The sequence below is a fragment of the Geotrypetes seraphini genome, chromosome 7 (assembly GCF_902459505.1).
Source record: "Geotrypetes seraphini chromosome 7, aGeoSer1.1, whole genome shotgun sequence".
Taxonomy (NCBI): domain Eukaryota; kingdom Metazoa; phylum Chordata; class Amphibia; order Gymnophiona; family Dermophiidae; genus Geotrypetes; species Geotrypetes seraphini.
This window is the reverse complement of record NC_047090.1, coordinates 156929534-156946210: the sequence shown is the minus strand read 5'-3', so window position 1 is coordinate 156946210 and position 16677 is coordinate 156929534. Positions and strand designations below refer to the sequence as shown.

General features: G+C 41.5%; 1 protein-coding gene across 2 annotated transcripts in view; it reads left to right on the top strand.

Annotated features, from left to right (window-relative positions):
• ASPG (asparaginase) overlaps positions 1-16677 on the top strand; it is a 151906-nt gene that overhangs the window by 77294 nt on the left and 57935 nt on the right. For both annotated transcript variants that reach the window (XM_033952584.1, XM_033952583.1), the window contains exons 8-9: positions 3400-3585; positions 10985-11098. In XM_033952584.1, coding sequence (XP_033808475.1) covers positions 3400-3585; positions 10985-11098 — 300 coding nt within the window. The remainder of the gene's footprint in view (positions 1-3399; positions 3586-10984; positions 11099-16677) is intronic.

Here is a 16677-nt window from a genome sequence, read left to right as displayed (position 1 = left end):
CTTTCTTTCTGCCTCCTGCAAACCTCATTCCCTTCTCCAACCAACATCTCTCTCTGTCCCTCCATGAGTTCAACTTTTGTTCCTTTCTCCTCCACCTCTATTGGCCCTCTCTTTCTCTCACTGTACAACTGTCTTGAGAGATCTCAGCATCTTTCCCACACTCTCTACTACTACATCCAACATTTCTTCCTCTCATCCCCCTGATCATGTGCACCATTTTTCACCACTGCTCACCAGCCCCATGCTCATTTTTCCTTCTGTCACCCCTCTTGCTCTCCAACACTATGGTTAACATTTCTCCTCCTTGCATCCCCTTCAGTCTGTCCCTCTGTACCTTCTCCACCACCACATCCAACATGTCTCACTCTCATCTTTCTATTCCCCATGCATCTCTACCTCAATCCTCTCTCTCTATATGCCCAACAATTTTCTTCTTTCTTCCTTTCCCCATGTACACCATTTTTTTCCCTCTCATTCACACAGTCATGCCCAACAATTCTCCCTTTCTATTCACTCCCTCCTATGTCCCAGGTTAGTGCCCCCTTCCTGCCTTCTGTGTCCCATGTTCATGCTCCCTCTCCCTCCCTGCCTTCCAGCCTTAGTCCAAAATTGTGCCCTCCCCTCCTTTTACCCTTTTTCCCAGAAAGATCACGTCCCCTTAATTGTTCAAGCCACACTTGCTCCTTCTGCCTTCAGCGGCACTTAGGAGGGCACGCAGGCAGTGATTAGCACGCTGCACGTGGCTAACCCACAAGCCTTCCCACTGACGTCAACTCTGATGTCAGAGAGAAGGTTTCCTGGTCAACTACGTGCAGCATGTTAATCGTTTCCTGCACATCCCCCCAATTGCCGCTTAAGGCAGAAGGAGCGAGTGCGGCTCAGGAGACACACACACAGACACGCACCTCAGCTCTGACATCGGAGGGAAAGGCAGTCGGGGATCCCCGGTGGTGGCTTCAGGGGAGGGGAGCGGACATAAAGCAGGGATCCCTGGTGGCAGTGTTTTGATAGGGAGGGCAGGGAATATCCTCCGTGGCAACCAGGCCACGTACCCCCAACAAGCGACCCATGTGTTGAGAAATACTGTTCTAATTTATTCACTGATAATCCAGCAAATTGACTACTGTAATTATTTGTATGCAGGATTGTGTCAAAGACCTCTGCAGGTTACAACTGATTCAGAATACTGCCATCTGATTAATCCATAATGCTTGTAGGTTTGATCACATCATTCCTCTTCTGAAAAAGGCACACTGGCTCCCTCTACCCCATCGGATCACCTATAAAACGCTTCTAATCTTCAAAATTCTCACATGTATAATAAGATACATGGGTGTAAAATATGTTTTCTTTGACCCGGAGCATTTGAGGGCCTTCATTGATATTAAGAAAATCTCTAGAGGTCTTGTTCCATCACCAAATGTATGACTTATAGGTAATAGGTGGATAAATATCAGTTTAATACCTTTTCCTTAATTATTTTTCCTTTTTGTTTTCCATCCACTTCCCCCACATTTTTTTCCCCTTTATAGTGGTCTATGGAAGAGTAAATATTTAACTCCTGGTTGGACCTACATATGCTCTCTTTGAACATTGATAAGTCCAAAGTAATGATTTTTCCTAACAAGGAAGGACTTTCTATGCAGACCCCTCTTAAATTCAAGTCTCAATCTATTAAAATCGTACCTTCACTCAAATTACTTGGATTCACTTTTGATAGTAAATTTAATTATCATCTTCATATCAGTACAGTGGTCCAATGTTGCTTTTATCGGCTACGTATGATCAGGTCATTATCCAAACTATTAGATGCCGCGTCTTTGAATATTTTGATTCATTCTCTCGTGATTTCATACATTGACTATTGTAATGCCCTTTATAAAGGCATAACTGAAAAAGAAATAAGAAGACTCCAGATAATACAGAACACCGCTGTAAAGATTACATTCAATGCAAAGAAGTCTAACCATGTTACCCCTTTTGCAAGAAGCCCACTGGTTACCAGTGGAACAAAGAATCACTTACAAAATTCTTCTGTTAACATTTAAGCCCAGACAAAACAATCAATCTGACTTTATTAATAATCTTCTTACCCCTTATAATCTTTCTAAGACCCTAAGATCGACAGCTAATAACTTTTTCTCTAGTCCGTCACTGAAGTATATAAATACAATGAGGTCTATCTTCTCTGTTACTGCTCCCTCTCTTTGGAATAGTATCCCAAATTACTTACGCAAAGAATCAATTCTTAATAATTTTAAGACGAAGCTAAAGACATTTCTCTTTCTTGATGCCTTCGAGACCTAACTGTCCTTTTAATGGCAATTGAGTTCTACATTATTTATAGCAGCCCCTCCTATTGTTTTTTTCCTTAATTGTTCTCTTTTACTTTGACTAATGTAGTTCTTGCCTTTTTACCTTATGTTCCTGTTTGCCTTCATTTTTAAAAGTCTTTGAATGTTATTGTTATAGTTTGGTCTCTTAAACTTGTATTTTAGCTAAAGCATGTTTTATGTTTTTATGAATTTGTACATCGCCTAGAAGGCTGATTGGGCAGTATAAGAAATTTTAAATAAACTTGAAACTTTCTTTTTTTTTCTTGTATCTCTTAATTAGAGATTTTTCTTGGTTAGTTATACTCTCTGTTTTTCCTGAACAGGTTTGTATGTGCTTTGATAAATTTTCAAAATATAAATAAAGAATTAAAAAAAAAAAAAAAAAAAAAGAAGTGCAGGTTGCCTGGATGTTCTTCCTTGGGCTATATAGGGGTGTAAAGGTTCCCCATACCTCCCCACTAAAACAAATCAGCAACTGGGTTTGGGTCTGTTACTTGTCCCTTGATCCTTGCTCCTTTAGCAAGTGTTTCTTAGTATCAACTCATGGGAGTATGACAGGCTTATTCTGCATTCAGGATTTCTGCATCAGGCTGGACAGGAGGGATCTCCTTCATGGCATGTGTCAAAGGTATGAAATGGAACCCAAGACAAATTTGGTGGGCAAAATGAGGACTAATAACACATAGGAGGGAGGTAACTTCTGCTACCAGCCCTTTCCCCAAATGATCATGAACCCTCCTATTATTCCTTCAGCCTCTGTCCTCTCTGGAAACTTCTAGTGTGAACGTGTGATTTCCTGATAGTTACATTGGACAGGAAAGCCAATAGATTCACAGAAGGGCCACAAGGTGGATCCAAGCTGTCTTTCTAATCAGCAATAGAAATGTAGAAATGAGAGCTGGAATAAAAAAACTGGCAGCATCTTCCAATTTGTTGCAAGAGCTGCCATAGGCCAACAATAGAAGCACTAACTTAACAGGCCTAATGAACTGTGCACAGCATAGAGCATTTAAAACAGCACAAACAACTGTTTTTCTTATTATGTTAAATTTGGTTTTAATAGGTTAAAGCATTTCTTCAGCCTCCAATGGAGGGCATAGTACTGGAAACATATGGGACTGGTAATGCACCAGATAATCGCTTAGATTTGCTGGAGGAACTAAAGAACGCCACAGAAAGAGGTGTGTTCATCATTAACTGTACCCAGTGTCTAAAAGGATCCATCAGTGAATCTTATGCTACAGGAAAGGTATGGAAATTAAATATATGTTTTTTCAGTTGTGCATAGAGGTTACTATTATCCTTCTGTAATTTCTTATTGCTCCATATAGATTTTATTGTGAAGAAGAGCTTAAGCAAATTTCACTGCTTGAATAGGCTGCCAGAGAACTGGTGCAGTCTGCACTCTTTCCAGTACACATCTAAAGTTTTGATTTGAGTTTATTGAAAAAGAATTGCCATTTCTCACTCTAGAAAAGTGAGGATAATTTACCCCTCTTGACACATGAAATTCAGTAAAGGGTTCAGCCTTCAAGGAAACTTATTTTTATAGTAAGTCTATGTTGTCTCATCCCCTTGGTAAGGGGATGAGAGTGCATAAGGGAGAATTAGTTTTTCTCTAAGGGCTCCTTTTACTAAGCTGCGTTAGGGCATTAATGCGCGGAGTAGCACGGGATACAATGCCACACGCACTAGACGCTAATGCCAGCATTGAGCTGGCATTAGTTCTAGCTGCGTAGCATGGGGTTAGCGCATGCTAATCTGCTGCATGCGCTAAAAACACTAGCGCACCTTAGTAAAAGGAGCCCTAAATGTTGTCAATTCAAACTCTATTACCATTCAAAATGTATAATCGCGTAAAAAGCTATCAAAAAAGTTTCACAACTCTTCCACAGTATTATAGTAGTTCACATTAAGTTAAAAAGCGCACTGGGGGAGAGATAAGTCATACAGTATGATCTTGTGGAGTGTGTGGTGCAGTGGTTAGAGCTACAACCTTGGCACCTTGAGGTTGTGTGTTCAAATTCCGCACTGCTCCTCATGACCCTGGGCAAGTCACTTAATCCCCATTGCCCCAGGTACATTAGATAGAGTGGGAATAATGGGAATAATGCCCGAGTACCTGAATAATTTGTAATCCGCATAGAATTGTAGGATATGCGGAATATAAATGATAAAAAAAAAAAAAACCCCAACAAACCCCCCCCCCCAAAAAAAAAACAAAACAAAACCTGTAGTATGATATAAAATGGTTACTTTGATTAGGTTTTGACAGTTTCTCTCCTCTAATAGATTACATCTAACAAAAACATTTCTCTGCTCTGTTCTGTAGAGCTATCTCCTTTTCTCAAAATGCAGAAGTTGCTTACAGGATTTTGTATGTTCATTTTTTAAGCAATTAATTTTTGTAACTAGTACCCAGCCAGGCAAAGCTTTTTATCTTGCTTGATACTTGATCATATCACTGCAAAGACGGATGTCCTTGAGTTAGAGCCCTGGTAATTCATTGTTTGCCAGATTGTATTTTGTTTTACACTTGAGAATTGAAAATAATTTTGATCGTTGATTAACTCTAGATGTATTTCCATGGATGGGTTGCAGAAAGTAAAATATGCCAGTACAAGGTCCACCGCTATTTTGGTGGCAGAAGTGAAGGTTTGGAATAATTTGTTTGGACAACTGAGAATGATTAAGAATATACAGAGTTTTAAAAAATTGTTGAAAACTTTTTTGTTAGTTGGAGGCATTTAATGAAATTAGGTAGTAATGCCTGGAGAAAAGGGTACAAGTTGGTATTTTTAAAAAAGATTTGCTTTGTTTTTATATGTTTTATATTGTTTGTGTGTATCAATTTTGCAATCTGCTTAGTTTTAAGCAGACTATACATTTTAAAAATAAATCTACAATAATTTTTTATTTTACATGATTTTGGACCTTGGTCTTAAAATTTTTTTTTTACTGGCATTGTAATTGTATGCAAGTCTTTCAACCCTCTATTGCCTCAGTTACAAACTTAAAAAGCAAATCTATAACTTGACATCTAAACTTATTTGCGTCAGAGGCAGGGCAGTATCAAAGGGTAGGCCAAGTAGGCACGTGCCTCGGGACCGTAGAGTTCAGAGGGGCCCAGAATGCTGCCTGCTCCGATGACGTCAGTGTACCTGCCTCTGTATCCGTCTTCAGGCATCCAAGTATTGCCTCCTTCTGCCTTCTTCATTATTCAGCACTGCTGAACTCACAGTTTTCAAAAGGCTGTGGGCATTGCTGACCCATAAGTCATTCCTCTGATGCTGGGATTTTGCATTAGAGGGAAGGCTTCTTGGGCAGCGTAAGGGAACCGTTGCCCATGGCCTTTAGAAGGCTGCAAATTTGGCTGCACTGAATAATGAAGAAGGAAAGAGAAGGTTATACTTGGACTTTTGGAGCTGGGAGGACATAGAGAGCAGAGGCAGGGAGAGGACAGGACCATGGAGGGGCAGGTCTAGGGGGCCCAGTGTACTTGGGTGCCTTGGGGCCACTGAAGAATTAATCCTGCCCTGGTCAGAGGTGTCAAAATAGGCAGTTACATGCAAAAATGCACTAGGCAATATTCTAAATGCTATGATGCGTTAACTGCAAGAGGGAAGTAATACATGGATGGAGCATGGCGGGCTATGGTCATGTCTCCAACCAATAAGTGTAACTTACAGAGTACTATAAGTTACATGCATCACAAGGTGCACTTAGGCACACCAATGCCAACTTACACTACTATTTATCAAGTTTCAAGTTTATTTAAAATTTCTTATACCGCCCAATCAACCTTCTAGGCGGTGTACAAAATCATAAAAACATACTTTAGCTAAAATACAAATTTAAGCTGACAAAGCATCACCTAACAATAACTTGCGAAGCCTTTTAAAAACAAAGACAAACGGGAACAAAAGGTAAAAAGGCAAGAACTACAGTAGTCAAGGTAAAAGAACAATTAGGGAAAAAACAATAGGAGGGGCTGCTATAAATACATACACAATGCTGTACAAAGTCACGAAGAAGAAAACAGTCCCTGCTCGAAAGAGCTTACAATCTAAACAGCCAAGAAAGACATACAAGATGTCAAGGAGGAATAGGCATGACTACATTTGAAAAAATTCAGAAGCAAGATGGAGAACAGACATATTGCAGAAGACTAATAAGGGCCATAATAGGACACAGAGTTACCTCTTTTACCAGAACAAGTGCAACCCACAATGATGCAAGATAAGGTGTTCAGTCTGCCAGTTGTTTGTTGTTTTCTGGTTGCTGTTGTTTACTGTAGACTACGTTGGATTTTCTTTCTCCCTTTTGTGCAGTCTGCCAGCCATCTTCTGAAGTCTTTTTTTTTTTTTTCTGTCTGAGCCTTTAGTTCCATGTAGGAAACAGGTGAATCTGTGTCCCAGATCCTTCCCTTGTGATATCGGCACTGTCTGGAAATTAAAACTGGATGCCCAAGAGGTGGTGGTCACCACTAAAGTGTAGCATATAGTGTACATATCTCTTCCTGTGCCCTTTCGCATGTAGCCTTGAGGCCTTCCCTTTTGGGTGCAACCTTGAAAGCACTTGTTTATGGAGGAATAATTGATTTGGGCATTTGATGCACCTGGGAACTTGAGTTAGGTTCGGATTGATAGAACTGGTATTTATGCAGTTATATTAGATTTACCTATAAGAACATAAGAAAAGCCTTATTGGGCCAGACCAATGGTCTAAGTCTAGTAGCCCATTCTCATGGTGGCTAATCCAGGTCCCTAGTACCTGGCCAAAGCCCAAGGAGTAGCAACATTTCATGCTACCAATCCAGGGCAAGCAGTGGCTTCCCCCATGCCTTTCTCAATAACAGACTATGGACTTTTTATTGTGTATTTTTATGCTTTATTGTAACTTTGGAATTGAATTTTGAATTGAAATTTAGCTCATTTGGAAAAGCAGGATTTAAATCAAAACTGGATTGTAGCTCAGTGAATGTTTTTTCTTGCCTTTTAGAGGCATGTTTTCTTCCAGATATCTTTTGATAATGCTCATAATCTTGGTATGAAACAGTGGGATAAATGGCCAATATGGATAGTGCGTCTGCTTTCTTTCTACTACTAATCCATCACTAGAATCTTCCTGTCATGGGGTTCTATTTTCAGGCAATCTTCAGAGAGTGGTTCTCATGACTTCAAAGAAAATTTGACTTTTTTGTTTTATAATTGGGTGCAAAATGGCAGCAATTATTTTCTCTGCTCAGAGACATGCACTGAATAATCTTGGAATATCAGAATCTTTGCCCTCTTATATGTGAGCTTCCATTTGTTCTTATAGAGCCCCAGTATCTTATTTTTATCTGCATAGTTAAAACCTCGAGCCAGGACAAGTTTAGACCTTCCCCCTTCCTCTCAGTGGGAACCCACATATTGCACCCACTTTACTTTCAGGGGAAGCCCACAAAGTGCAGGGTCCAGGCCTAGAGTAGATGGTAACCACCGTGTTACAAAATCCCACTGCTTAGTCTCAGTTACTGATTCAGGCACAACAATGTTTCTAGTATTACTTCTGCTGCTATTCTCCTGGTCTTCCACTGTGTTCATCAGTAGTTTTATATATGTGCCTCCAACACATTTACCCAATCCTATATGCTTAACGTGACCATTTATTTTTTTCCATCAAAATGGGACATCTATTAATTGTCAGTCCCGCCCCCAATCCCACCCCCAATTTCTTCCATTCATTTTTCATGTACACATAATATCTTATTAATTCATAATGGTAACCATAAAATTAAAAAAATACACAAAGCACACTATACGCAGATAAAATGTTAATTATCATATTTAGGGGGTTTTCAAAGATGTCAAGGCAGATGACTTTAAAATATTCAATGTCACCTCAGTAACTATAGAAAAATGGACAAATATAGTGCAAAATATAGACAGCAGATATAAATTCTGAAACTGACACATTTTGATCATTAAATTGAAAAGAAAATCATTTTTCCTACCTTTGCTGTCTGGTGATTTCATGTGTCTCTGGTTGCATTTCCTTCTGGCTGTGCATCCTTTCTTTCATTTCTTTCTTTCTGCACTCAAGCCCAGCAATTGTCCCTTTCTATTCCCTCCCTCCTTCCTTCCTATGTCCTTAGTGCCCCTTCCTGTGTCCTTCCTATGTCCTTAATGCCTCCTTCCTATGTCCTTAATGCCTCCTTCCTATGTCCTTAATGCCTCCTTCCTATGTCCTTAATGCCTCCTTCCTGTGTCCTTAATGCCTCCTTCCTGTGTCCTTAATGCCTCCTTCCTGTGTCCTTAATGCCTCCTTCCTGTGTCCTTAATGCCTCCTTCCTGTGTCCTTAATGCCTCCTTCCTGTGTCCTTAATGCCTCCTTCCTGTGTCCTTAATGCCTCCTTCCTGTGTCCTTAATGCCTCCTTCCTGTGTCCTTAATGCCTCCTTCCTGTGTCCTTAATGCCTCCTTCCCGTGTCCTTCCTATGTCCTTAATGCCTCCTTCCCGTGTCCTTCCTATGTCCTTAATGCCTCCTTCCCGTGTCCTTCCTATGTCCTTAATGCCTCCTTCCCGTGTCCTTCCTATGTCCTTAATGCCTCCTTCCCGTGTCCTTCCTATGTCCTTAATGCCTCCTTCCCGTGTCCTTCCTATGTCCTTAATGCCTCCTTCCCGTGTCCTTCCTATGTCCTTAATGCCTCCTTCCCGTGTCCTTCCTATGTCCTTAATGCCTCCTTCCCGTGTCCTTCCTATGTCCTTAATGCCTCCTTCCCGTGTCCTTCCTATGTCCTTAATGCCTCCTTCCCGTGTCCTTCCTATGTCCTTAATGCCTCCTTCCCGTGTCCTTCCTATGTCCTTAATGCCTCCTTCCCGTGTCCTTCCTATGTCCTTAATGCCTCCTTCCCGTGTCCTTCCTATGTCCTTAATGCCTCCTTCCCGTGTCCTTCCTATGTCTTTAATGCCTCCTTCCCGTGTCCTTCCTATGTCTTTAATGCCTCCTTCCTGTGTCTTTAATGCCTCCTTCCCGTGTCTTTAATGCCTCCTTCCCGTGTCTTTAATGCCTCCTTCCCGTGTCTTTAATGCCTCCTTCCCGTGTCCTTAATGCCTCCTTCCCGTGTCCTTCCCGTGTCCTTAGTGCCTCCTTCCCGTGTCCTTAGTGCCTCCTTCCCGTGTCCTTAGTGCCTCCTTCCCGTGTCCTTAGTGCCTCCTTCCCGTGTCCTTAGTGCCTCCTTCCCGTGTCCTTAGTGCCTCCTTCCCGTGTCCTTAGTGCCTCCTTCCCGTGCCCCCTGTGCCCCTTCCCGTGCCCCCAGTGCCCCTTCCCGTGCCCCCAGTGCCCCTTCCCATGTCCTTAGTGCCCCCAGTGCCCCTTCCCATGTCCTTAGTGCCCCCAGTGCCTCCTTCCTATGTCCCCCTCGCTGCCTTCCAGCCTTTGTCCCACCCCTCCCCCTAATCCTTCCAACCTGCCTGCCGTGCCAAAGCCTACCTCCCTTCCTCCCTCTCTGCCATGCCGATTCAACCCCCCGGGTCTGTCACAGCTGCTGCTTTGTGCCGCCAGAAGCCTTCTTCCCGACATCAATTCTGACGTCTCGGAGGAAGTTCAGGGCCAGCCAATTGCTGCTTGGCTGGCCTGGAACTTCCTCTCTGACGTCAGAATTGATGTGAAGAAGGCTTCTGGACATCAAGAAGCAGCGGCTGCGGTGGATGGGGAAGGGGGAGTTTGAATCGGCGTTGGAGGGAGGTAGGCTTTAGCGCGGTTGGGAGGGAAAGCAATTGCTGGTCCATTGTCCCTGCGCACAGCTTCAGGACGCTATCCCTGAAAACAGGACATTTCGGCATCCCAAAATGGTGGGTTGGGACAATGGGACGGTCCCATTGAAAACGGGACGTATGGTCACCTTATGTATGCTAGAGTCATTTGCCTTGCTGCTCTAAATTGTCTTTAATTTCATCTAGTGATGATTGTATTTTCGCTAACTTGTCATGAATTTCTGATCAGTACTTTTTAAATTCCATAATGGTGTCTGCCTGCAAAGATACTACCTGGGTTTACCGTACAGAGGAGGGCAACAGCATCTTTGCTGTAGCCGCATGTACCTGAAACTCGGAGGTCTGAGGTATGTGGGTCAGCATTCCAGTCTTCGGAACCCTATTGTACTCTTTCATCCTCCCAATTGGAACCAGATTCTCCCTGCTTGGTTAAAACAGCTAACTTTTGCTGTTTAAAACTGGGATAAATTTGATTAAAAGAATGAATTTGCTGATGAAGGGTTGGAGGGGAGTAGAGGAGTGACCACTCAGCATCACGTGACCCTTCCCTCCTTAAAGTAACTGCAAGGTAAAGTAAATTTCTTCTAATGTACAAAATTAAAAAAAAATTATTCTACGTATATAGAAAACTGGAAATTAGCAGAACTAAGAGGAGTAGTTGCTGTGTATCAATGAGTAGATTTTTGTCTATTTAACCATCTGTCTGTAAGTGCACTGAGGTCCATATTCAAAAATTATGGCTAAATATGGAAGTTATCTGGATAACTCTGGTGAGCCAAATACCTATCTTAAAGTTATATTGTAACTTAACTAGAAATTTGATAGGCAAACATAAATATTTAATTTTAATTGTTTGGATTAAATATTTCTGTCTTTTGTTGATTGCAGGCTCTTTCACAGGCAGGAGTGATACCTGGATTTGATATGACACCTGAAGCAGCACTGGCTAAACTTTCTTATATATTAGGCAAAAGTGAACTTGACAGCCAGGAGAAAAAGAAGGTAAAGTTTTTTTTGTTTTTTTTTTTAATTTAATTTTTGAAATCACTAGGGAGCTTTCTCACGTTTTGTGCTTATTTGAAAACATCTTAGTGCATAGAGTCTTAAGTCTATATCGTACATGCACTATTGATAGCTATATGAATAGCCAAGATCTAGAAAAGAGACCCACTAACAAATGATGTGGCTTTTTAATACCAATAACTCACCACAGAAAACTAAATGGGCGCTCAAGCTATAATTTGTTTCTGTGTTCTAAACAAGCAATTTCATGTGGTTTAGTCCATAGCTCTAAACATGTATGGGCTAATATTTAGCCTTAACAATTGGCATTATTTTTTAAAATGCCAGCTGCTGTGGCTGAAAACAATCTGGATACCAGTATCTGGGTAATGGCTAATGGCGAATATCCAGATACTATGGGGCTCATAATAATAATAATAAAAAAGGTATAAAAAGTGATCTAAATGGGTACTTGGATGATCAAAAAGTCTGATCGTCCAAGTACCCATAATCAAAGCTGGTTTTAGACGTATCTAAAACCAGCTTAGGCCTTTCCCCTGTCTCTAAACGCATAGAGCAAAAAGAGGCATTTTTAGAGGAGGGGAAAAGGTGGATGGTGGGTGGGAGGTGGGCCGACCTACACCTAGGCATACAGCAGGTATATCCAAAACTTTAGGCAGGTTGCATAGTCGGCACTTATACGTTTTGACTTAGATCAAGCCAAAACAGGTATAAGTGCCAAAAAGCAACCTGCCTACCCCCTACTGCAACGTTCGCTGCAGGAGAGATGGCTCATCTCTCCTGCCGCGATGGTGATTACCCACCCCCCTCTGAACCGCGGCACTTCGGGGTGAGCATCACGGCAGGGCATCTCCCCTGCCAGCTATCCTCACTCCGAAGTGCCACGGTTCGGAGGGGGGGGGGGGGGCGATCACCATCGCTAGCAGGAGAGATGAGCCATCCCTCCTGCAAGGATCAGCCCTCCCCCGGCTAATACGATCGGGCAGGAGGGGGCCCAACCACCCATGTGCCTAAGGCCCACCCACAGGAGGGGCCTAAGAAAACTGGGCAGATTCCGGTTGACCCAGGCGCCTCAAGCCCCACCTGTGGACGGGGTTTGAGCCGCCTGGGCCAATCAGGCCCCTAAGGCCAGCCATTCCGGAGATGGCTGGCCTGTCGGACGGACTTGGCACTCATCCGCCCAACCAACAATTTTTAAGGTACGGGGAGGGGGGTCGTGGGGTCAGCAGGGGAGGCAATCTGGGGTTCGGGGGAGCAGTCGTGGGGGGGTGAGTCAAGGGTAGGAGGGCCTGGGATCCCTACTGCCTGAATTTTAGTGGGGGGAGGGGGTTGGGGGGTGTCGCCAGTCCAGGAGGGCTTGGGCTCCCTCCTGGCTGATCGGGGGGGGGGGGGGGGGAGGGAGGTTGGAGATCGCCAGGCCGGGGGGGGGGGGGTTGGGGGTCACGGGGCAAGAGGGCTTGGGCTCCCTCTTGCCCCGATGCTGTTGGGGAGTCGGCGGGGCAAGAGGGCTTGGGCTCCCTCTTGCCCCGAACGTAGTCGGGGGTTCGGGGTGCTGCGAGCCTGGAGGGCTTGGGCTCCCTCTTGCCTGGATCGTTGGGGAGGGGGGGTCTGTAACCGGTGTTGTTTTTGACAGACACCGGTTACAGAATCCGGCTTTTAGGCGAAGGACTGGCTCTTCCTTCGCCTAAAAGCCCTTATTTTGGGTGTTTGGGACTTAGGCTTTTTGTAGGTTGATAATATGGTGTAAGTTTAGATGTAGTGGTGGTCTGGGTGTTTATAAACAGCTGAATGTAGAGGCAGGCCATTATCAAAAAAAACCTCCTTTTGGACGTGTGTTTTTTTTAATAATGGACATTTTTTCCTGCTTCTACTTTCAACTTTTAAGACCTTAAGCCAAAAGGGGACTTAGACGTTTTGTTTTTTTTATTATGCCCCTCCACGTATTTATTTATTTATATTTATTTAAAACATTTATAAACCACTTAAAATCTAGGCATTGAACAGAAGAATAATAATCAGTTTATATACCGCAAGGCTGTGAAGTTCTATGGGGTTTACAATTAAAATTACAATTGAAGAGAAGTTGAATAGAGCTAAAAAATTTAATTAGAAATACTAATGATCGAAATAGTCCATAATAAAATTTTACTAATTAGCTGCTAAATGTTTTGTAAACAGATATGTCTTTAAATGTCTCCTAAATTCCCGATAGGTGTCAGTAAGCATAAGCAGTTGTTCTAAATCCTTACCCCATAATGCTGCTTTATATGAAAAAAGATTTTATGATGTTTTTTTTAATTTACGTTCTCTTAACAGGCGGAAAAACAAAATTCAGATGTGAGTTTCTCTGTCTGTTGTTTGCAAAAGAGAAAAGCTCAATTATATATATTTGGAAGATAAACCAAACAAAGCCTTAAAACAAAAGCAACCAAACTTAAACTTCACTTGTGCCTCCATTGGCAGCCAATGCAGTACTCGATAGGAGGGTGTCGTTACATGATCATATTTCTTCAACCTAAAAATCAACCTGACCGCCACATTTTGAACCATTCGTAATTGCTGCATATTCCTCTGGGAAATTTCCAAATAGTCAATATTACAGTAATCAAGCTGACTAAGTATAAGAGACTGTACCAAAACTCTAAATGATGAAACATCAAAATACACCCTAATGGACTGAAGCTTCCAAAGAGTAAAGAAACCTTTTCTGACCTGATTCTTCATAGTTAAGCCCTGATCCAGTATTATTCCCAAAACCTTAATGGTAGATTGAATAGGATAGCTGAATTTATTTATAATCAATGATGTCTTGGTATCAAATGGGCATGGTAAACTACAAAGAACTTCGTTTTTCCTGAGTTAAGCTTCAGTCTAAATTCAGTCATCCATTGTTCCATTAGACCTAATACTTCTGTTGCCTTAAATTCAGTCATCCATTGTTCCATTAGACCTAATACTTCTGTTGCCTTGGGAATAACTTCAGAAAGAGAATTAGCAAATGGCATGAACATGCATAATATTTTAAACAGCAGTTCACAAAAACAAGCATCAACTAAACCTAAAAGTATCATGATCACATACTACTCTAGATGTCTTCAGCATCTCTCAACCTTAGAGAACATAACAAAACAATGGTCAGTGTGGCAAATATCCACATTGCAGTGATATTCAGCACTGCAATCTGGTTAGCTATTCATATAGCTTAGGACATCCTGTTTTTGCCCCTAAGTTGTAAGAGTAATTATCATGACAGTGGCAGTGTGTATGTCTCTATCTTACAGACTTTATCCCAGCTCCATCCACCACCGGATATTACTGAGGTATTCTGTAATGAAATTCAGTAGCATTATTCAGATAGTATAGTTGAGTATCATAATTAGCACCACTTTTCTTTTGATACCAATAAGCCTGGGATCTCTGTAGCCTAGCCAGCTTTGTCTAACAAGATAGTTGATTGCACTAAAAGGGCATGCAAAGGCACAAAATATTGAAACCATTGTAGTGTCACTGGCCATTCTTAGATCAACTTCCTCTGTGAAGATTTGCTATTTGGATAAGTACTGCTGAATATTGGGCTGGTAACCTTCTTTGAAGTAGCTTGTTACTCTATTGTATATATATTTCCAAAGAATAAAAAAAGAACATTTTCTGTTATTATTCAAGTATATTTGAATATTACTCAATTATATTTCCATCTAGATACAGAACTAGGTATGCAAGTTAAAATGGAAAAGCATACTTTAAAGCAAAAAACCTGGATAGAACCCTGGAATCCAAGAGTTCCTGGTTCTGACCTCTGGACTATTTCCAGCATTACCATATATTCAAGATTTTGAGATGTGGAGGGGCATAATCAAAACATACGTCTAAGTTCGATTTGGACTTAGGGCGCTAGTCGCTCAAAGTTGGCAGGGGCAAAATGTCCATTCTCAAAGTGCGTCTTAAAATATATATATATTTTTTAATTGTCTAGCTGTATGTATAGGCCGCCACTATGTCTATCTTTATACTACTTGTTAAATTTAAGTATAGCCATGGATGATCTGGCCTTCTCTGTATCTTTGGATGCAGAGAAGGCCTTTGATCAGGTGGAATGGGCCTTCATGTATCAAGTAATGGATTGGTTTGGTATTGGTTCTGGATTTATACAAAATATTGAAACCTTGTACAGTTCCCCTTCTGCCAGATTATACATTAATAATACTTTTATCTGGAGAGGGGAGTTAGGCAAGGGTGCCCGTTATCTCCTTTGCTGTTTGATATCATATTGGAACCCTTATTATTGGCTATACAGCAGACAGAGGAGATTCAAGGTATTCCTTATGCAGGTCGGGAATATAAGGTTTCTGCATAAGCAGATGACATTTTGCTTCATTTGAGGAATCCGGAAACTACCATTCCACATTTATCGTTAAATATATTTTATTGAGCACCAAGAGAAACAACAATCAGAATCAAGAACAAAGAACAACAAGGTAGCTCGAAATTGCACACAAAATCCATCAAACCCACCCTACCAACCCAACCCATCCCCCCCACCATTCCACATTTATTAGATTTGATAAACAGATTTGGAAAATTTTCTGGACATAAAATAAATTGGAGTAAATCAGAGGTTCTTCCATTAAACGTGCACTGTCCAAAAGGTTTATTTGATACATTCTCTTTTGTTTGGAAAGAACAGCGAATAAAATAATTAGGTATTTGGATTCAGAAGACGTTGGATGAAACAGTGAAAGTAAATGAAAGATCCTTATTGCTTAAGATCTCAGAAATGTGTGAGCAATGGAACCCACTGCATCTGTTTTGGTGGGGGAGAGTCCAGACGGTTAAGATGATGATTTTGCCTGTAATTTGCTACCAAATGGGCATGATACCAGTGTTTTTTTTCAGGGGTCATTCTACAAGAAGTTAAATAGTACTCTTACCAAATTTATTTGGCTTGGGAAAACTGCTAGAGTTGCTTCAGTATCTTTACAAAAATCAATTGCGAAGGGAGGGGTAAATTTTCCAAATTTTTATAGATACCATCAAGCCTATATTATGCATCAGGCTATGTATTAGATCCTCCTGGATCTCATGGAAAATCTTCTGGATTGGTTAAGGTTAGAATGGCAACTCCTGTCTCCGCTACGGTTGTGTCTTGTCTTGAGTGTCAAGTTTCCTAGACTGTATAGGGAAAATAGAATCTTATTAGACACTTGGAAAACTTTAAAATTTGTTAACAACTTAACATCTATTCCAAGTCATAAATCCACTTGTCAGTCCCTTTGGCTGAATTCCAAGATTCAAATTGGCGGATTTAAGATCATCTGGAAGCATTGGATGAAGGCGGGTATTCGATGTGGTATTAGATGGACAGCTGCTTGATTTTTTTATGATTGCAACACAAATTTGGTATTGCTAAATCTCAAAATTATAAATGCTTGCAGTTGAAGCAGGCTATTCAGAAGGGGTTCCCTGATTGGTGCAATTTTAAAAATTATTATAGCTTGCAGATCTTATGCTTCCAGAAAGATTTCCTGGGACATCAGGCCACTCAGTGGTATAAATTAATA